The sequence below is a fragment of the Chelonia mydas genome, chromosome 7 (assembly GCF_015237465.2).
Source record: "Chelonia mydas isolate rCheMyd1 chromosome 7, rCheMyd1.pri.v2, whole genome shotgun sequence".
NCBI lineage: Eukaryota > Metazoa > Chordata > Testudines > Cheloniidae > Chelonia > Chelonia mydas.
The window spans coordinates 117,929,470-117,952,662 of record NC_057853.1 but is presented as its reverse complement, the minus strand read 5'-3'; the positions used below and the strand labels follow the sequence as shown (position 1 = coordinate 117,952,662).

General features: G+C 43.0%; 1 protein-coding gene across 12 annotated transcripts in view; it reads right to left on the bottom strand.

The window, feature by feature from the left end:
* The window catches only part of STN1 (STN1 subunit of CST complex), a 64,495-nt gene that overhangs the window by 8,133 nt on the left and 33,169 nt on the right, over positions 1–23,193 (bottom strand). For all 12 annotated transcript variants that reach the window (XM_027820333.3, XM_037905689.2, XM_043551923.1 and 9 more), the window contains 6 exons: positions 20,371–20,442; positions 17,250–17,408; positions 14,607–14,718; positions 11,828–11,996; positions 2,332–2,454; positions 6–78 (listed from right to left, as the gene is read on the bottom strand). In XM_027820333.3, coding sequence (XP_027676134.2) covers positions 6–78; positions 2,332–2,454; positions 11,828–11,996; positions 14,607–14,718; positions 17,250–17,408; positions 20,371–20,442 — 708 coding nt within the window. The remainder of the gene's footprint in view (positions 1–5; positions 79–2,331; positions 2,455–11,827; positions 11,997–14,606; positions 14,719–17,249; positions 17,409–20,370; positions 20,443–23,193) is intronic.

Below are 23,193 nucleotides of genomic sequence, written 5' to 3'. Positions count from 1 at the left end.
CTTACGCCTGGATTTTCGACAATCTGCTTTGACAACACCAAGGGTCACGTTGTGTAACTCCTTATCCTGGTCAGTCACCTAGAAGATGCAAGAGAAATTGCTGATTCACAGCAGTCTGTCCTGTAACACACGAACTATGAAGGTACATGCTAGCCTAACTTTACCATGACTAAAAAGAAAAGGAGTACTTGTGGCACCTTAGAGACTAACAAATTTATTAGAGCATAAGCTTTCGTGAGCTACAGCTCACTGCATCGGATGCATTCAGTGGAAAATATAGTGGGGAGATTTTATATACACAGATAACATGAAATAATGGGTGTTACCATACAGACTGTAACAAGAGTGATCAGGGAAGGTGACCTATTACCAGCAGGAGAGCCCGGGGGAGGGGGGGCAGAAGGGAACCTTTTGTAGTGATAATCAAGGTGGGCCATTTCCAGCAGTTGACAAGAACAGGAGAGGAAATAGTTTTACTTTGTGGCATGACACATCCTCTCCCAGTCTTTATTCAAGCCTAAGTTAATTGTATCCAGTTTGCAAATTAATTCCAATTCAGCAGTCTCTCGTTGGAGTCTGTTTCTGAAGTTTTTTTGTTGAAGAATTGCTGAATTGGAATTAATTTGCAAACTGGATACAATTAACTTAGGCTTGAATAAAGACTGGAAGTGGATGTGTCATTACACAAAGTAAAACTATTTCCCCATGTTTATTTCCCCTCCTACTGTTCTTGTCAACTGCTGGCCCACCTTGATTATCACTACAAAAGGTCCCCCCCCCGCCCCCCTGCTGGTAATAGGTCACCTTCCCTGATCACTCTTGTTACAGTCTGTATGGTAACACCCATTGTTTCATGTTATCTGTGTATATAAAATCTCCCCACTATATTTTCCACTGTATGCATCCGATGAAGTGAGCTGTAGCTCACGAAAGCTTATGCTCAAATAAATGCGTTAGTCTCTAAGGTGCCACAAGTACTCCTTTTCTTTTTACGGATACAGACTAACACGGCTGCTACTCTGAAACCTTTACCATGACTGCACCTTTGCATTTGTGCTATATACAAAAACAGTCAGTTCTCTCTTAAAGTTATTCTTTTTATAAACAAACAATATTAATAACAATTAGGTGAAAGACAGGATATAAGAATAATTCCCAAAGGAAGGTGAGCAATGCAGCATGTAAGTGCACTAGTCTGCTATTTCTAGAGCATGGGGTTCCAATCCTACCTCAGCTAACAGGGGGATACGAGTTTGATAGGTCCCATTCTCTGTTGGGCATCACCAAGCCACCATGTAACTAGGCAGCCTAACGAAAGAGGACCGAGGTCTGGAACACCCTGGGATGCAGCAGGTTAGGACTGAGTTGCATAGGCAAAGCTGGATTTTGTGTAGGGTGCATAAGTGCTGGAATGTAGGTGGTACAGCAAGTTTAACGTGCATTGGCAGAGCTGCATGGGAGAGGCTCAGCACTGCAGTAACAGACAATATTGCAGGTCAGGACTGAGGTGCAGCTGCAGAACTGAAAGGAATGTGTATATGCTGTATGTGGTAGAACTGCAAGTAGGAAACTTACATAGCACCTGTCTCGGCGACTGCTGGCTTTAGCCCCTGCTCTTAGTCTCTCATTCTCATGAGCACTAGAGCTCAAAAATCCAGATTTCTTTGATTTTAAGGTAATGGCTTAAATCCTAACATGAGTCAGCTTTATGCAGCTTATTAGCCTCAACAGTTCCTCTAAGGAGAGGAACATGAGACTCAGCCTCTGCATCTCAGAAAGTCATAACATAAGGCACCTACTGGTATAAAGAAGTCACTCAAAGGGACTTGGAAACCCAGTGGAGAGGGAGTCAGGGTGCTACCTCTAGGTAAGGAGAGAACCACTCCTAGCTGAAACTAGGTTAGACCAAAGGAGGTGGTTCCCTTTGCATTCACTCGATAGATCTAGTGCCAGTGGACCTTAAGGGTGCCACTTTGCACCTCTCCTCTGGGAATGTGCAGGATGGTCTCACTATGTGATCACATCTGCTAAATGTGTGGGGTTGCAAGGGGTGTCCACTGCAGTTGCTGGTCACCAAGAGGCAGAGGCAGCAGCTGTCCAGCTCTCTCAAACATGTACACAAATAAACTGAAAAGATACTCAAGAGGGGAAGAAGCAATGAAGAGAGCTAAAACTTCTGAACATGTAAACAGACCCCACAGGGTCCACCTCACCCTGTTGAAAGGGCCTCTAGGACTATGTGATTCAATCATATTGCAGAATGGCTCCTGCCTGATGTGACATTCATGACCTCTGGTTACACATCTCCATAATTACAATTCAGTTCCTTACATGATATACATCCTTGGGGCTATTTGATTTCTGGAAAACCACTCCTTTTTCCTGCAGCACCTTTATCGCTTCCTTGAATGCACGGTGAATCAGTTTGGAGCTGGGTTCACTTTTTGAATCCATCTGGATGGGAAAAAAGGAACAAACAACATATACACAAGATGTGAAATCCTAGCCCTACTAAAGTCAATGGTGAAATTCCCTTTGATTTCAATAGAGCCAGTATGTCAGAGTTTTTAGACATCTTCCTTACTAAAGCCAAGCCAGTTCCTCTAGCTCAAGAGTTCATAAGTTATATCTATTATATGCAGAATAGATTCTCAGGCCAGAAGGGAATCACAGGTGTGTCCCTGCATGACAGCAGAACCACCCAAGTCATCTATTGCCTTCTTAATTCTTTGCTGAAATGGCTGCCACATACAGTCACCTATTCCTTCCTTTGGAACACTGCAACCCCCAAGGCTGCTATGATGCTTGCAGATTAGGAGACTGATTGATGGACTAACTTCCTTCCTCCAGCTGCAGCCACACACACTTAGGTTCTGATTTTGACAGACTTCACAAGCTAGCTGGGAAGGGGCAGGTGGATTGATCAGTGCTTTGCATAGGTGACCTCCAACAAGAATCTGAGGGATGGGGACACGCTTCTCTCGGAGTCAGTACTGAGCAAGTCTCCCAGAGAAGGAAGGGAATGGGAGTGGTGGGGGAGAAGGGACTTGTGGAAGGAGAGAAAGGGAGTGATGGAAGGGGTGGAAGAGAGGTTAAGCTGCTGATGTGCTAAGACCACTACCCATCAGACTGACCAATATTGTCTCATTGCTGCCTTGTGCTCCCCCATCTATCTGTTATCTTGTCTTAGAATTAAGCTTTTTTGAGTAGGAACCATCTTTCTGTTCTGTGTTTGTACAGTGCCTAGCACAACAGGATATTGACCTGGAGTCCTAGGTGCTATAGTAATACAAATAATAATAGTAATGAGGGGTTTGCAATATTGCCAACCCCAAGCATTCAAAAAAAATCACCAGTCAGGCCCCCCCAAAATCATGAGATTTTATAAATAAAAATATATTTCTTTTTATTTGCCTTTTTTTTTTAAACCTTTAGAATGGCACACAGGTCATTTTTCAAGATTTCCTCTATAGTCATGGAGAAATTTTTACAAATTAAAAAAAAAAAAAAAAGCCATGAAATTGCAAAAGTGAAGATTCCCATTCACATGACTCCAGGAGCTGGGTCTTTAAGAAAGCAAACACATATCGCAAGAGTTGACAACACAGGTTTTACAATAGGAGGGAAACAACATAACAGCCTTACTGGGTCATACCAATGGTCTATCTAGCCCAGTATTCTGTCTTCTGACAGGTTTCAGAGTAACAGCCGTGTTAGTCTGTATTCGCAAAAAGAAAAAAGGAGTACTTGTGGCACCTTAGAGACTAACCAATTTATTTGAGCATGAGCTATGAAGTGAGCTGTAGCTCACGAAAGCTCATGCTCAGATAAATTGGTTAGTCTCTAAGGTGCCACAAGTACTCCTTTTCTTTTTGTCCTCTGACAGTGACCAATGCCAGGTGCTTTAGAGGGAATCGAGTGATCCATCCCCTGTTGTCTACTTCCAGCTTCTGGTAGTCAGAGGGTAGGGATACCCAGAGCATGGGGTTACATTCCTGACCATCTTGGCTAACAGCCATTGATGAACCTATCCTCCATGAACTTATCTAATTCTGTTTTGAACACTGTTATAGTTTTGGACTTCACAACATCTACTGGCAAAGAGTTCCACAGGTTGACTGTGCATTGTGCAAGGAAATTCTTCCTTTTATTTGTTTTAAACCTGCTACCTATAATTCCATTGGGGGACTCCTGGCTCTTGCATTATGTGAAAGGGTAAATAACACTTCCTTATTCACCAGCAAAGGGTAAGAGATGCATACAAGGTGACGAGAACTGTGGGGAAGACAGGAAGTGTGTTAAGGGGAGTAAATTTTGAGAGGGTTGGGAACAAAGGGCTGTATTAGGGAGAGAAAGAACATGGCAGCAAGAAGAACAAAAAACAGAAGTCAGGGGCTTGTGGAGTGAAGAGGAGACCTAGAATTGAGGGATCTATACTGACAATGTAGAAAGTGATGGGATTCGCAGAGGAAGACGTGGATAGGGAGTGAAGGGAATATGGTGAGAGTCAGGAAGAGCAGAGCAAGTGAGGGAGTAGGGAAGGCTAAAAGAATGGAAGGACAGTAAGTGGAGTGGAAGGAAATGGATGATACCAAGTAAGGGAGGGAAAGTAAATGGGGGTAGGAGAGAAGAGTGTGCTGCATAGGCAGGAAAAGGCAAGACCACTATCTACCCTTCTCTAGGAGCACCTCACTTTCCATCCTGCCAAACCCATCATTCCCGTCCCTTCTCTCTTTCAGACAACATCATTTTATGCAAGCAAACTGTTTCAGTGACCCGTCTCTCATGCCCTTACCGGCTGGAAGCATGGTGTTCACAATGTGGCTCCTTTTTTGGGCATAGAAAGAAACTTGCTTTGATTTACAGCGACCCTTCTGGCCAACTGAGGAAGCACATCAAGGGCTTGTCTTCACTACCAGGGTAAGTTGACCTAAGTTACACTACTCCAGCTATGTGAATAACGTAGCTGGAGTCGACATAGCTTAGGTCGACTTACCCCAGTGTCTTCACTGCGCTGCATCGACAGAAGACACTCTTCAGTCGACTTCCCTTACTCTTCTCGGAGAGCTGGAGTACCAGGGTCGACAAGAGAGCGCTCTGCCATCGATTTAGAGGGTCTTCACTGAACCCACTAAATTGATATCCACTGCATCGATTGCAGCAGCATCCATCTCCCTGGTAGCGAAGACAAGCCCTTAGTGGCTTTTTTATCCGAGGTCTGGATGGATGGGTTTGAGAATGAAATAAGGGAGATTGGGCAATTATTAGGGCTCTCACAGGAAAGCACAGCTTCCCCACTCCACACATGCACACACACGCACACGCACCTCTCCACAAAAAGGAAGAAATGTTCCCCTTCTAGATGCTGGAATAAACCTTCAACAGCAGGAGAAACTGCTAGCAAAGCAATTGCCTCTTGCAAGGTGCTAATCAATTTTTAATGTGAAAGCAATGAATCAGGGAATCAGAGAGAGAGAGACAAAAATCTCCAAAGGAGTGTGATAATTATTCAGTTTGCTCTAATGCTGAGATCCCGTCAGAGGGAGATAATTAGGAACATGCTCTCTGTAAGCTGACACATGGCTTAGCTTGGATGGATACTGAAAGAGAATTATTAAGGATGTGTGACGAGAGATTGACAGAATTGAACAAACAAAAACAGGCTTTAGAATGAAAGAAAAAAAAGCAACAGTTCCTGCTTATCGAAGCCTCTTTGACACACTTTGAACAGGCCTACAACAACAACAGGTATTCCCTGGGACAGCCGCCCTTCCAGGGGACTTGGTAGGCCCCCGGGATGGTAGAAGGGCATTGGCACAGAAAATTACAGGGGAACTCAGAAACAGGAAGGAATCAGCCATTTTTCTCTATAAAGTGTCCCAGCATGTGTCCCTTCCTCTTCACCTTTACACTTAGTTCATGGTTTGGTAATTTTCTTCATTACTGCAAACGCCTCCTCTGTTGCTGACCTTCCAGTCAACCTCAGACACCTCTGCCAAAAGCCCCTTTTATTTTGCTTCCCCCGGTCCCTTCTACGGTCTTCCACAAAAGGGAACTTCACTTTCAAAGTAACCCCTAAGACCTCTCTTGCCCGTATCTGTGGCCTCACCTCCTCCAACCCACCATCCAGGTGTCTCTCCTATAGGCTTTCATAGAATCACAGAATATCAGGGTTGGAAGGAACCTCAGGAGGTCATCTAGTCCAACCCCCTGCTCAAAGCAGGACCAATCCCCAACTAAATCATCCCAGCCAGGGCTTTATCAAGCCTGACCTTAAAAACCTCAAAAGGAAGGAGATTCCACCACCTCCCTAGGTAATGCATTCCACTGCTTCACCATGCTTCTAGTGAAAAAGTTTTTCCTAATATCCAACCTAAAACTGCCCCACTGCAACTTGAGACCATTACTCCTTGTTCTGTCATCTGCTACCACTGAGAACAGTCTAGATCCATCCTCTTTGGAAGCCCCTTTCAGGTAGCTGAAAGCAGCTATCAAATCCCCCCTCACTCTTCTCTTCTGCAGACTAAACAATCCCAGTTCCCTCAGCCTCTCCCCATAAGTCATGTGTTCCAGTCCCCTAATCATTTTTGTTGCCCTCCGCTGGACGCTTTCCAGTTTTTCCACATCCTTCTTGTAGTGTAGGGCCCAAAACTGGACACAGTACCCAGATGAGGCCTCACCAATGTTGAATAGAGGGGAACAATCATGTCCCTCGATCTGCTGGCAATGCCCTTACTTATACAGCCCAAAATGCCATTGGCCTTCTTGGCAACAAGGGAACACTGTTGACTCATATCCAGCTTCTCATCCACCATAACCCCTAGGTCCTTTTCTGCAGAACTGCTGCTGAGCCATTCGGTCCCTAATCTGTAGCGGTGCATGGGATTCTTCCGTCCTAAGTGCAGGACTCTGCACTTGTCCTTGTTGAACCTCATCAGATTTCTTTTGGCCCAATCCTCTAATTTGTCTAGGGCCCTCTATCCTATCCCTACTCTCCAGCGTATCTACCGCTCCTCTCAGTTTAGTGTCATCTGCAAACTTGCTGAGGGTGCAATCCACGCCATTCTCCAGATCATTAATGAAGATATTGAACAAAACCGGCTCCAAGACCAACCCTTGGGGCACTCCGCTTGATACTGGTTGCCAACTAGACATGGAGCCATTGATCACTACCCGTTGAGCCTGACGATTTAGCCAGCTTTCTATCCACCTTATAGTCCATTCATCCAGCCTATACTTCTTGAATTTGCTGGCAAGAATACTGTGGGAGACCATATCAAAAGCTTTGCTAAAGTCAAGGAATAACATGTCTACTGCTTTCCCCTCATCCACAGAGCCAGTTATCTCCTCATAGAAGGCAATTAGATTAGTCAGGCATGACTTGCCCTTGGTGAATCCAAGCTGACTGTTCCTGATCACTTTCCTTTCCTCTAAGTGCTTCAGAATTGATTCCTTGAGGACCTGCTCCATGATTTTTCCAGGGACTGAGGTGAGACTGACTGGCCTGTAGTTCCCCGGATCCACCTTCTTCCCTTTTATAAAGATGGGCACTACATTAGCCTTTTTCCAGTCGTCCGGGACCTCCCCCGATCGCCATGAGTTTTCAAAGATAATGGCCTTATTCCTATTCCAGACTGTGCTTTGTTTCATGCCATTCAGGCTGCTTGGAATAAGCCTCTCAATGCACATTCAAACCCTTCAGCTCTTGTCTTCCAAAGACACCTCATGCCTATTCCACAAAACATTACAACTACAGTGACCATACACCTTTTGGTATTGGGCTGTATAGTATCCCATTTGTGCCACTGGACTAAGCTCTTATAGGCAGGGATTGAGTCTTCTTTGGTACAAGCACACCAACTGTACAACTGTACAGTTGTATGCGTGTACGAGGTTATAACAAATAACAAATCAGACAAGGAATCTGTGGGCAGGTAACCCTGCATGATATCACATTCCTGCCCCTCCTCCTGAAGCAGAACGAAGGCTTGACAACTGGAGAAATAAAAGGTGGCTGTTAACATTGTGAAGTCCTGCAAAACGGCTCATCTAATAATACTTTATCCCTCTATAGAGCAGCACATCAGAGGATTTCAAGGCATTTTATAAACATTAGCGATTTACAGCCTGATCTAAAGCACGTGAAAAAGAATCCTATTGACTTCTGTGGGCTTTGGATCAAATTCTTAATCCTCACAGTTTCCACATGAGTTAGGCGAGACTACTGGGCTACCTTGTCAAAGTGACTAGATTTTGGGTTCCTCGGTTTTAGGGTGCTCAACTTGAGACATATTAAAAAGAGGTCAGATTTCAGAAAAGTCCTAAGAACACAGGGATCTGAAGATCAGGCCCCTTTACAGTATGTCAGTTGAGTGCCTAAAAATGGAGGCATCCAAAATCGCCAGTCACTTTTATAAGTTTAGGCCACTATCCCTATTCTACACATGGGAAACAGAGGCAGAGTTTAAATAACGACTTCCCTGGGTCACACATGGAGCTTGTGACAGAGCCAGCAATAGAATCCAAGTCTGTCAATTTTGTGCTTTAAATCGCATCCTCCCAGCCGAGTGGCCTCATATTGCACCACAGGTTGGAATTTGTGTAGCCAATTATTCTCACCTTATGCCTTTCAAAAAAGTTATCCAAGCAATAACAGGTCAAGGTGTGCAGTGGTGCACGAATTATCCTCTCTGCTTGGGAAGAGTGTTGAAGACACAGCACACCTGGGGGTATTAAAGTATCCTGGTATAATGGCACGTGGTATTGTTTGTATCAACTTCTCTTTGCTTTTCACATGGTTCTTGAGCCTGGGCTTAGAGTGGGTGACAAGTTCAGTAAAAGAGACTTGCTTGTCAGGCCTAATGTCATCTTGTTATCATATCTGCACTACTGTCTCCACAGGGAGACATAAATCTATGCCAGGAAGCTGATAGACAAGCACATTAGTATCAAGCGTATGCATGAAGCAGGACACGCTAGAAACCCAGGCCTGGAGTAAATATAAACAGCATTTTAAATTCCTTGTTCTAAGTATTTGTCCCTGTTGACCTTGAGGTTATAATCAGACCAAGGAAAGTATAAACAGACAGGTCTGGAAAGCACAATTCCAAAAGAGCTGTCCAAACTAGTGACATATTACCAAGTGGGATGGTGTTATTACAAGAGCACACTGTACAGCTTCATAATGGAGGAAGTACAAAGAAAACTGCTTAACTCAGGAAACTAAACCACAGGGTAGGATACAACTGCGGCCACTTGGTTGCGAGCCACACCGAGGAGCTATTTATTCCAGTTCAGGAACTGGATGGATAAAGTTTATATATAATTTTCATTCAAAGAAGAACCAAATTCTCGTTCATCTGTCAAACACAGTAGCACTCTTAGGTGGACTTGGGGTCTTCATGGTCATGCTAAATACTGGGTGACATTTGTCTCTACTTCCTGCTTGTAATCCTCACTGCAGTATTTATCTTGTCTATTTTTGAAACTCACTTTTTTCCTCAACAACTGATGGGGGAAGTGATATCACTCAAACAGCAGGGGCACCGCTTATGGGGGGAAGGTCCCCAAGTTTTTTTAAAACAATGTTGTTAGCAAGAGCCAATATGAATATCAGTATACTAAATAAACACATTTTTTAAACCTAACCCCTTTCAGTCTTTAACATTCTAAACAGTGCAACCTTGTGCTAGAGAATGAGAATCACCAAAAGAAACCGACTATATATCAAAATCTAACCAAGTCCTATAGTGTCTACATTAAGTGCAAATAGTAAACAAGTATCATTTATCAGGGTGTGCTTGGTAGATTTACATTTTGGGCATCTTTGTATAACCCTTTAATTCCATATTCAACTATTAGACCCAATTCTCTCTTGCCCTGTCCCTTCTGTAACCATTTGCGCTGGTGCCAAGTTGATGTAAGACATTACCAAAATATATATCACTTCTATAGTGGCTTTATAACCACTTGGCACTAGTGCAAATGGTTGCCAGGACAATGGAGAGTCAGGCCCATTGGACTTATTTTGTTGAGGACCACTCAGCCCTTTATAGGTTACAAGAAATGGACACTGTCCAATGACTGAGTAGATGGGCAATCTAATACTCTTACAAATGGACATTAGCAGGAGCAGGTTTGAAGATGTGTACATCACATAACAATTGCAGGTTTTCCTTTTTACAAACACACACTTTGTAAGGTGGATTAATGGTGAAAGGCATATGGGAGAAACGCTGTTTTTCAGGAGGAATGACTGGGTATCTGACTCCCTGGGATTTAAAAAAGCCACTTGCACCAAGAGCTGCAGCAACAGGGATTTATATTATGGTAGTACCCATTGCAACTCCTTCTCCTCCCCGATCAGGACTCCACTGTAATGAGCACTGTATACACACACACACACACACACACCTTTCTGTACTCTGAATGGCTTTTGTAAACCATTTATCCTGTTCCTTCTATGAATGCTGTGACTTCAGTGATGGAACTTTTCATCCTTAGTCAAAATGATCATTCTTTTCTATAATCCAGATGGTTATGGACTTTCAGTTTGAATTATTTTTAGCTGGTTTGGAAAAAGTTTATGCCCAGTCCTGTCTTTGACGTTCTTGTACTGTTTCTCGACCACAGACTGTCAGGCCTCCTGTTAATATTCATTCCTCTTTGCTTTGTTAAAAATACTACAACAACAAAAGCTCCTTTAATAAAAAAGAGGACAAAAGAAAATAAATGGTCTCCAGGAAGCAACCACTAGGAAGCAGTTTACAAAACTGTGGGAGGTAGTTTTCATTATTATTTGAATTCAATGAAGAAGTTTTTTCAGATTTAAATGTCCCTCTACAGTGTTGCAAATCTAAAGCCAGAGTATTATTCTAGCACACCAGAACCAGAAAGTGAAACTTATCAATGCATTTTTCCCCATCTAGGGACAGTGAAATGCAAAAGTGAATCAACTTTACTAATAATCAGGTTTAATACTCTCAGCTGTTATATAATTAAATCCTTAGCTGTATTACTAATATGTACATGGGCCAGAGCCTCAATTCATGTAAATTAGTATAGTCCATTAACTTCAATGGAGAGACACCAATTTTCACCAGTTGAGAATCTGGCCTGTGATTTTTATCTCAATATCATAACATTTTCAGCATGATACACATGCATTTTACCATTTAGCCAGCATCAGAATGAGAACCAGAGACCATACTAGCATATTATTGGAAAGTGTCCCTTTTCTCAGTTTCTTTATGTACAGCTGACTCCAATTAGATCTAGGCTTCTGATCTCCGCTCCATCCCACAACCCTGGCCTTGCACAACTGGAGAGGTCCAACAAGGAGAACTTGTAATAGGAAGCAGATGTCCACCCACTCCTTTGTAAGTTTAAACCTATTTTAATATATTGTGCTTCATTTGTCTCTCCTTCAACAAGTTCAGCACTACCCAGGCCTGTCCCACAAACTGCTGCAGTGCCTTCAAGAGATCTCATACACGGTTATTTCCACTGTGTATCTAGTTTTCACAGATTTATGAAAGTTAGAGTTTGAACAGAGCCATTATTAGATTATGTAGTACACCCCTGCAGCTCGCATAATATTGTTCCCTACAATAGAGTTTTCCCCTCGGTTCTCCAGCCCCATTTTAAATGTCTGAAGTTACAGGGCTTCCCAGGTACTGTCAATAATTCATGCCTACAGCTAAAGATCAGGAATTGGCACCTAAATGTGTAGAGATGGTTGAAAACCCAATACATTTCCACTTGCACAAATCTGCTAGCAAGCATTTTCCCTACTCAACACTCAAAAGCCAAAAGTTACTGCACTTACCAGCTGAGAGTCAGTCCTGGACACAGGCTGACTGGCCAGTGACACCAAATTGTTGACTGTTTCCAGCTCCTGTTGGTAAAAGGTCTGAATTCTGTTCTCCAATAAGAAGTCTTTAACTTTCTCGCTCAGCAAGTCAATTGAGCTCCTAAGGTTCAGACCACCTGGGGCACTATAGGGATACAAAGCTTTGGTCACAAGACAAAAAAAGTACATAGCCAAATTTTTCAAAAACAGGCACCTAAAGTTCAGCTCAGAGGGTGGGATTTTCAAATGTGCCTAAGCCGAAGTCAATAGGACTTGTGTACTTCATTCATTTAGGTGCTCTTGAAAAATCTCACCCCTACATCCTTATTTAGGCTCTGAAATAAACAGCTTGATTTTCATATGTGCCGAGTATTTGGCAGCTCCCATAGAAGACAGGCGATACAGTAATGTTGTGATTTTAAGGTCTGATCTCTCATGATCTACGGTGTCAAGAAACAAAGATCTCAGACCATTGGAAAGGGGGATTCATAGTTTTCTTATGGAATAAAGCTTCTGATTCTAGTCAATGGAAGCTGCTGGGTGCTCAGCACTTTTGCGATCCAGCTACTTGTTTAGGCATCCATTGTTGAAAATCTTGACCATTTATATACATGCTCACACAGAGTAGGAAAACTTATGTGACAAATTGTATTCACTTTGCACCTTCTTTCTGCTTGCTAACCTATATTTTCCTCACAGGTACTACTAACATCTTAAACTTGGGGGAAGAATTACAAGTTGTCATTTTCCCACCTAACTCTGCTAGAAAAACACTATTTTCTCCTTTACTCTCCCTCCACACCCAATCCACAAAACCAAAATGAGGAATGTCTACCCCCAAAGTTACGCAGATCCGAGCCACAGGATGACATTCATTCCTGGACCAGAGAGATCTAAATATCTGCTCTCTTTCAACCCATCAGGGCTAGAAAAAAGAGCTTTACACCAGTTGAGAGAGCTAGGCTGATCACAAAATATTCGTAGAGTTCAAGACCAGAAGGACCATCAAATCATCTAGTCTGACCTCCTGTATATCACAGGCCATTAAGTTTCACCTAGCTAGCCCTGTATGAATTCCAATAACTTGCATCTAGCTGAAGATTATCTTCTAGAAGGGCACTTAGTCTTGACTTGAAGACTTCAAGAGAGATGAAGAGTCCATCAAGCTCCTTGGTAGTTTGTTCTAATGGTTAACCACCCTCAACGTTAAAAAAATGACCACCACAAGTAAAATACCTCCCATTCCTATCCTTGAATGTATAGGCAGAGGAATAGTGATTAGCTTTTTTGACACAGCATTGCACTGGGAGCAACCCTTCACCCCCAGGTGTACATGCACCTCTGCCAATAGAAGAGAGCTTGTCTTGGCATATCTAGTGTTGTTCAACTATGCTGGCCGAAAAAATCCTGTCGGCTTACGCTGCCTCTCCAACCAGGGGACTCCCAGCATAGCTATGCCAGCAAACATCTGTAGCATAGACAAGTCCTGGGTGTGACTGACACATACACGTGCTTCCCCTCTTTCAAAATTTCTAAAGACCTGTAAGAACATGAATAAATGGATTTATGTCTGAATATCGGTGACATTATAGCAGAATTCTCGGAAATCTTCACAATCCATCACTAACTGCAAGCACTCAGCAGCTGACTTGCCAGTGATCTGCCACCCACCATCCATCCATCTCCTTGCTGGTCATCCCCTATAACAACCCTCCACCATGCCTTCCATAATAACTTTTTCAAGGTTATTTCTATCTCTATGCCTAATATGACCAAAAAACATAAGTTTGCATCTGTTGATTTCCAACATTAGGGTCTGCTTCTCTCCAATAATATTTTGAACACAGATATTTGTCTTCTGCTCCCCTCCCCCCCCATCCAGGAGATATGCAAGAGCCTTTGCCAGCACCACATTTCAAAAGCTTACATTTTTTTTCCTGTGAGCAGAAAAACTTCCCATGATTTACATCCATAAATCTCTATGGAGAAAGTTAGGCTTTTCACCAGTCAGACCTTTATACATTTTGAGATGCCATATTTTTTCCACACTTAAGGGAGGCCATAGTTTAGCGAGCCAATCCTTAGTTTTCTTCCTTGGAACAGCCTCTCTGGCTGGATATATATGATCCCAGATAATTAAATTAATCTGCTGCCTCTACAACTTCTCCGTTAATCATCATGCCCACTTGCATCCTGTTTTTGTTAACTGTGTCAACGCATATGCATTTTGTTTTCATCACATTCAGGAATAGTCCATATTCCTCACTAACTGTTTTTACAGACTCTCACATTTGCTGTACCACATCAGTGGCTGTAGCAAAGAATATTGTGTCAAAGGGCTGTACCCTCCAAAGAAATTAGTTCATACTTTTAGGTATGTATGGGTAGAGGTGGGGCGAGGATGCAGATGCATGGAGGTGGGGTTGATGGGAGATGTCTTCTAATTTCCTGTTTTGGTCTCCCACCACAAAAGACCTTGGCCATGAAAATCTACAGGGCAGCTCCTTACAGCCAGTCAAAATTTTGTTAATCAGAGGAGGCTATCCAACTATTTCCCCCTGCCCTAAATGCTGGGTACACTGCTTCCAAAGTATTTCCAGCCTTTTCCAGTGCAACAGCACACTGCACAACATGCTTTGCTTTTAATCTGGTTACCATGACATTCATCTCCACGATGGAGATTCACATTAACTTCTGCTAAGGGCTGTGGGTATTTCACACCTAGACTGGACACCAACATAAGTGTCCTGTTTACCTCGGTGCCTCCTCCGGGATTTTGAAAGGCTTATCATAAACTTCTCTATAGAGGCATGGGAGCTCCAACATCCTTGAAATCTGAACCTCACACATAGGATCATCCACTTTATCTGCAAGGATATGGAGAAAACAAAACAAACAAACCATGACCAGGGTTTCGATATTAATTCACTAGATGAGCACAGCTGAGCTGCTACATATAAACTGGAGCAGCACAAGAGAGTTTCTCATGCCAAACATAGCTGGCACATTTTGTTCTCTGCTATTCTACTGTAAAGAAAAAAAACGTTTTATGTTATTACTTAACCAAAAGTGCTTTTTACCATAAATGAAGTGCTTTTTACCTTGCAAAAAAGCAAATGATTGCTGTGATAGTTTGGGGAATGGGTGTGTCCAATTTTGAATTGGTTTTATGAACACTGTTTGCACTTATTACAGTCACTCTGAATTGGATCACCCATTAGATAGCAGGAAGCTGACGTGTAGGGAGGAGCTATGTGTGGGAAGGTGCAACAAAGCAATCAAGAGGTCATCAGCATTGAATGACCCTCCAGAGGTGGAACAATGAGTTACTAGCTGTAAGGCCTTGCAGGTAGTCTCTGCACAGAAACCTGTTTGGGGAGAAAGGGGTGCTGGATTCCTCCCTAACCTGAGCACATGGCTTGAAGAGCTGCAGTTTCCCCATTTGCCCATCTGACAGAAGGGCAGAGACTGTTTTAAAAGATGCGCTTCTCCGAGTCAAACAGAAGACCCAGAAACAGAGGCATGGGAATAGGTGGGGCCAGGGAGCCATGGTCCTCCCACTTTTTGAAAGGTGGGGACCTGGCCTATTCACTTCGGTGGAGTCCCACCTCCGTCCCTCCCAGCCAAGCCGGCAGCTATAGCCCGGCAGGGGAGCCTGGGCAGCTGTGGGGGCCATGGACCTTCCACCTGCCTCAGGTGGGGAGGGGGTGGGGGGAGTCGAGAGCAGCCCCCGGCTTATGTCCCCATCCCGCAGGGGCCCCCCCCTGCCCAGGGCAGGAGGGTCCACACCACCCCACAGCTGCCCACGTGGCTTTTACCATGGCCGGGCTGCAACCCCCGCCAATGGGAGCCAGGTCCAGATAAGAGCCGTGCACAGCACACAGGCAGCTGTACGTAGCCGTGGACCCTCCTGTCCTCCCGGCCCGCTCCAGCTTCCAGCTTGGCCGGGGGTAGGGCCTCAGGCAAAAGAGGAGGGGCGGGGGCCCTGGCCCCAGGCTTCCCCACCACCACTTTCGGGCAGGCTCTGCCGCCCTTTCCCAGAAGGGACCTTGCCTCCCTAATGGACATGAATCAAATACAGAGACTCACAAAAGGGGCTGGGATCAGACAGAAAAGGATTCCATTCAGTAGCTTGTTTTCCATTTATCTGTAACTCTCCTGTGCTTTCTAAGAGTAAGGAGAGTGAGTGTGAGAGTGTCAGTCTAAGAAACTCCTTTGCTAAGCCTGTGTTTCCATGCTTTACTGTCATGTGGTCCCTGAAGGATGGAGGAAACCAGAGCTCACACAGCCACATGAACTCTGGGGTGGGGGGAAGGGAACATGTCTAAACAACTGGGGGCCTTCGGAGGGCTGTGGCACTTGTTCCAGGGTCCAGAACTAGGAACTGTGACCATTCACTATCCACACGCAGGTGGCTTCTCAGCATATGGGATTGAGCACCTGGATCCCATTACAACAAATTAGTGTCTGTCTAGAGAATGTGACTGGACCAGGTTGTGACAACTGTCACCAGTTTTTCCAAAGTGATGTTGCTCTGGGTGAAATGCAGTGTAAATGATCCACAATTCACATTGCAACACTTTAGGAAAGTCCTTTTCTTAAGTCAAAGAAAACCGAAGCTGAATACTGAAACCACCATAACAAAAGTCACAGTATCTGGACAGCATCCTTATAAGCATTATGGTTATCTTCAAGAATAAATTGTATGTGTTTTTTTTTTTTTTTAGAACAGTGGCTCTCAACCTTTCCAGACTACTGTATACCTTTCAGGAATCTGATTTGTCTTGTGTACCACAAAATTTCACCTCACTTAAAAATTATTTGCTTACAAAATCAGACATAAAAATACAAAAGTGCATAGCACGCTATTACTGAAAAATTGCTTGCTTTCTCATTTTTATGATATAATTATATAATAAATCAACTGGAATACAAACAGTGTACTTACTTTTCAGTGTATAGTATACAGAGAAGTATAAACAAGTCATTGTCTCTATTAAATTTTAGTGTGTACTGACTTTGCTAGTGCTTTTTATGTAGACTGTTGTAAAACTAGGCAAATATCTAGATGAGTTGATGTACCCCTTGTAAGACCTCTGTGTCCCCCTGGTTGAGAATCACTGTTTTAGAACACCTACAAAGAAGAGATGTGTTGCTCAATGAACTGTACCGTGGAACTAATATTATGTTGCTTATTAAAAACACATTCAGTTTGACCCCAAGAATTACAATGCAGAAGTATTAGATCAGAAATCATATAAAACATAGGATGTATGAAATGCTCTCAGATAAAGCGGAAGAGAAGCTAATAACTTAATATCAGCACTGTGATCTTGTCACAAGTTCACTTAAGTGTTGTGTTTTGTTTTTTTAAGAGAAACAAACATATACTGCTCACAATAGGTGGAGGCTTGAATTTCTCGCTGCTCTCTGTAGATTCGGATATGACCTCGGACCCAGACAACATCCCCAATTTCCAGTTTGGTTTTCTGGAGCACCTCTTCCTGGAGCTTCTTCATCTGTTCAGCAAGATCACTGCTGCAAGATGTGTCTAGTCCTGATTCAAAAGATGTTGGGAAATCAGAGATAAGTCATAGAATGATGCTTTCCTTGTCACAATTTCAAGGCAGAGTTAACAGAGAAGATCAGCTACGACAAGGTTACTCATCCTGTGCAGTAGCTGAGGTTCAAGATGTGTCCCCCTGTGGGTGCTCCACCTCAGATGTCAGTGCGTCCACCACTGTTGATTGGAGATTTTCGGTAGCAGTGTCCGTCTGGGTCATGCATGTGCAGTGATTGTCTCGCGGAGCTGGTGGAGCCTGATCGAGCGCATGCGCGACCCGACGCCCTCTGTTCCTTCTCTACAGTAGAGTCCATACTGCGAACTCCAAAGTAAAGGGGAGGAGGGTGGGTAGTGGAGCACACAGAGGGACACACATCTTGAAGAACCTCAGCTACTGCACAGAGTGAGTAATCTTCTCTTCTTCAAGGGCTGTCCCTGTGGGTGCACCACTTATGTGACTGAAGAGCAGCACCCTCGTGTGGATGGAAGGGGCTTCGGAGTTGTATGCATAGTGGAGGCTAGCACCACGAGACCTAGCATTGTGTCTGAGCTTGAACCTTGAGTAATTGCATAATGGTTCGTAAACGTGTGTTCAGAGGCCCAGGTGGCTGCTCTGCATATGTCTACCATTGGTACATTATTTAAGAAAGCTATTGAGGTAGACACTGATCTTGTTGAATGGGCGCTGATCCCTGGTGGGGGTTCTGTTTTGTGCTGTTGATAACATGTATGGATACAATTGGAGATCCATTTCGATTGTCTCTGTGTGGATATTGCAGAGCCCTTGGAACATTTGGTTGTGGAAACAAAAAGTTGGGGGGATTTTTGAAAGGGCTGTGTTGTGTCCAGGTAGAATATTAATGCGTGCCTGATGTCTAAAGTATTTAAGACAGCCTCTTGTGTTTTCCCATGGGGCTTGGGATAAAACTTAGGCAGCTGAATCGGTTGTTTGAAGTGTAAAGAAGAATTTCTTTTTTCAAAAGGAAAAAGGAGATGGGAAACTAACTATTAAACTAAACTTAAATATCACTAATTAATTCAAACTATTCCTAATTATTTTCCTGCGTTGTCGTCGACACTGCTATGGAGCTCCATCTCAGGCTGAGGGCAGTTGAGAAGGAACTGAGGAGGTCAGGGCGCATGTGGGATAGATGTGGCGCCAACAGCACCACGAGACAATCACTGCACATGTGCAATCCAGAGGGACACTGCTACTGAAAATCTCCGTCAATGACGCCAGGATGCACAGACTCCTGAAATGGAGCACCCACAGGGACAGAACTTTAAGAAGAACCTAAGTTTCATAGTGCCATCTTATTAAAGAGAGCAGCATGCTCGGCAGCATTGGAGTTCCCAGGCAGCACATCCCAGACGTGTCAGTCTTTAGTTTAAGGCTCTGCATTTACATATTTGTTTTTTAAAACCATTCAGGTATTGTTCTTCATGGAAAAACACATCTGACTTTCTCACCAGGAACATACCCTGAACTGTGATAAAAAACAAAGATTTTAATTGTAAATTGGGCATCCTTCCAGACTGTTAGGCTGAGCAAAATCAGCAGAGCTTTCATATAGAAGTGAAAGCCTGAGTCATCTGAGGTAACACAAAAGTATTCGTGTGGTGCCATTTTGTGCCTGTAATGATGTGAATGCATCTTGACAGATCTTCACATTTATGTAACACCTTTGCTTGAGAGTCAAGCTGATTCCTTAATTGTTTGAAACCTAAAGCATGATCCTGGCAGCTACAATCATGGCTGCAGCAGGCTGGAAAAGAGTCTGCCTGTTCCTTTCAACAGATGGTTTTATAAATTATAAGCTATTTTACCAATGGAAAGAGATTATTCGAAGAATATAGATCAGGTTAGCAAATGGTGCTGCTACCCTTTTGTCAAATATGCTCAGAATGAACACAGACTAATAAACCTTCCAGATGAAACTTGGCGGCCTTATTGCGGTATTACATTTTGGAAATTAATGCTTTACCTTGATATACTTATTTGGGAGTGACACATGCATTAAAATCAGCTCTGTTAAACACACAGGACCAAATTCTCTACTGATGTAAATGGGCACCAGTTCCACTGACTTCAAAAGTTTTCCAACCATTTACTCCAGCAGAGAATTTGCCCCCCTCCCCCCCCAAATGTATAACTGACCTCAAGGGTTATAAATGTGTCTGATCCAGAGCCTCTTGAACTCAGTATAAGACTTGAATGGACTTTGCCACACCCCTAATCTGAGTGTAAAACAGTTAAGGGAGTAGCAAGGGGGGGAAATGCCTTAGGAAAAAAAGCCAGACATAAGTAAAGTATTTCACTACCACTGATCTGCAAGGACTGCATCACCACTTTTTTGCAGATTTGGAACAGTCCAGCTCACTGAACTATTTCCTTCATGTTTTCAGGTGGTTATGTGCTATTTTCAAGACAGTGGATGATGGTCACATGCATGTGGGAGCAAGAAAAACAAATATCCACACAAACTGAAAAACTGAGGGTACACACGCCTGATGTATCAGAGAAAAAACAGAACAGGCCACAGAAGTCAACTGGTTCAGTTTGGAAATTGCAGCTGTAACAAATGGCAAGTTTCCAGGATATTTTTTTTTTTACCAGATGAGGTCACACAATGGGAAGAAAATTCTTTGTACTGTCGAACTGAAACACTACATCACTCTGATAAACAAAGGTACTAATGGTCATGGATGCAATGTTATTGTTGGCATCACCATTAGTAACAGCACAAGATGACTGTATAGGGAGAAGTTATGTTACGGGGTAAGTATCTCAAAGCTGCCCAGGCTATAGGATGTACTTGTAAATATTCTTTGTGCCTGTAAATGCAATTTGCTATTGTGTTGACTTGATAAATTATCATCCGATCTGAAAAAAAACCGACACAAATTGCAGTGTTATTAAGTCATAGCTGAAAAGTGTTATGTACTCATATATTACCTGGCAAAGACCATTCTGCTTCCCTGGGATTTTTCCAGCAGATGCAGTTTATGACCCCAGTACCGTCATCCACTGTAAGAGAATTGCAGTAATCAAGGAAACAAGTGGTCTTGGCATTCCAAGAGATCTTAACACACAGCACAGCCCTACTTATTTTGTCAGTACCCCTTTGGCTCAGCCATAGGAGGACAAGTTATTTGCATTATTTTTCTAAATACTACAATACTTCATCTTATTCTGAATCACATGCCAAAAGTAGTCCTCAGTTTAAACTTTTGCAGCATCCTCTCTCACCATCTGTTGAAAACTGCACTGTAAATGTTAACTCAAATGTTTTAAGTAAAATCATAGCACACTGAAACAAAACTCACCTACCATATTCTGCACATCTATGGCCCCTTTCATCTTAGGATATCTTATATTAATTAGGACTTACAAAACCCACATGACGTAGGCAAGTATTACTACTCTTTAACATTAAAACTGTAAATTCTTTGGGACCAGGACCACATCTTTGTGTGTGTATGCACAGCACCTAGTACAATCATGATTCAATGCCTCTAGGTACTATTGCACTATATTATATATAAAAATGAAGTTAATGGAAGCAGAAAGGGGTTTAAACTAACATTTTCAAAAGTAGCTTCTGATTTTGAGTGGTCAACTCAAGGCAGCATGGGTCTGATTTTCAGGAGTGCTGAGCATCCATATTTTTTATCACCACAGTGCTTGGCACCTCTAGCCCTATATCTCAAGTTGGGCATCCAAAAAAATTGAGGCTCTCAGAATCAGAGGCCACTTTGGAACATGCTGGTTTGAGTTGTCCTGGGTTACACAGCAAGACAGCCGCAGTGAGAAATACGCTTCGGGGAGCCTGACTCCCACTCCTCTTCAACTAACCACGATGAAACTAGGTAGTCTCTCAGTCACAGCAGAGGACACACCAATGTTCTCAATAAAACTCTTCTTCCCCTACCCCCATTCCAAATTTTTTTTAAAAAAAGGTCAGAAATAGAGCTGTCAGACCTGAGGCAGAAAGATGGTCTTAAGGTTAAGGAATGGTACTGAGATATACAGGTTCTGATCCTGACAAACACAATTCTACCATGACCTTGGGCAAGTCACTTAGGCCAAGATTTACAGAGCTGGGTTCCTAGAGTTTGGCCCCTATATCTATATTTAAGCACAGAAACAAGTGGTCTGATTTACAGAATGCTGAGCACTCACAGATCCCCCCTGAATTCTAAGTTTTAGCCTTTATCTCTGTGCCTCACTCCCCCTCCATGCCCCAAGTCAGCAAATGGGGCTATTTACCCATTTTAAGGTATGCAGCAAGGCTTAATTCAATGTTTTTAAAGTACTTTAAGATTCTCAGAAGGACTAAGTCACAGAACTGCAAAGTGAAAGAGACGACCCTCACAAATCCAGCCATGTATTTGGGGAGGAGATTTTTCAAAAGCACAAACAGTAGTGAAGGCCCTAACTACCACTGACTTTCAAAGAGAGTTGGGCACCTAGCTGCCATATGTGCCTTTGAAAAATCTCCTCCACTGTTGTTCCAACTGCTCAAATATCTTGGCACCAAATATTCTGCTTATGTGCCATCAATGGGTGACAAAGTAAAGAGATCAAGAGGTGACTTCACTACAATGTTTCAGCACCTTCTCAGGCAGAACACACCAGGCACTAAAAGGTTCTTAAATCTAGCAGAAAAGACAGAATAAAAACCAATGGCTGGAAGCTGAAGCCAGACAAATTCATATTAGAAGTGAGAGACAATTTTTTAACAATGAGGGTAATTAACTGCTGGAAGAAACTACCAAGGAAGTGGTTGATACTCCATCTTATGACTGGATGCCTTTCTGGCAGATAAGCTTTAGTCAAGCACAAGTTATTGGGATGAATACAGCAGTATCTGGGTGAAATTTCAAAGTTTGTGAAACACAGGAGAGCAGACTAGGTGATCTAATGGTCCCTTATTATCTTAAAATCTATGAATTTATTATATTAAAGTGTACCAGTATAAACTTCACTGCCTACCCTTAAATGGGAAAGCATCACTATATCAGTGCTAGAATGTATATCATACTATGGATGATGCACAGATTTAACTCACCAAGATAGCTAGTATCTCTAACTGTATCAGCACTAGTATCTGACTTCACAGGCAACGTTATTATCATTTCCTGTACAGAGGGAGATTTCATACAATGAGGAAAAGCTGCAGTGTCCTACAGGTAAGACAGACGATACTACCTACTATAGTCCTACCATTGGCAATGAACTGGTGAGAAAGAGAAGTCAAAAAACAAACCACCAGATGATTTTATTGTTCCATATAGATCAAGATAAAACAAAACTGTTTGAAGGAACTTGTCCAGCCAACACCCATCGATTTCCTTGAAATAAACTATACAGACTAACACGGCTGTTACTCTGAAACCTGTCATTATTTAATAAATAAGAGAGTAGCGCACAAAGATCCTGTTCTAGCAATGCAAGTGTCACAATTCAGGACTAGCTGCAACTCTGTGGCCTCCGAGGGCACCTTCCTCAGATCTTAGGCTTCATGCCTCATCCCTCAGAGGATACCTCTACATTTCAGCTTGGAGGCATCATTCCCAGCTTGTATAGACATACAGTACCTATGCTAGCTGTGCTTGAGACAGCATGCTAAAGATAGCGGTGAAGCCAGGGTAGCCTGGACGGTGACACAGGCTCACTGTCTAAGTACATACCATCTGGGCCCCCTGGGTATGTATTCAAGCAGTGTGCCCAAGCTGCCATTTAGGCTACCCCAGCTACACTGCTATTTTTAGTACA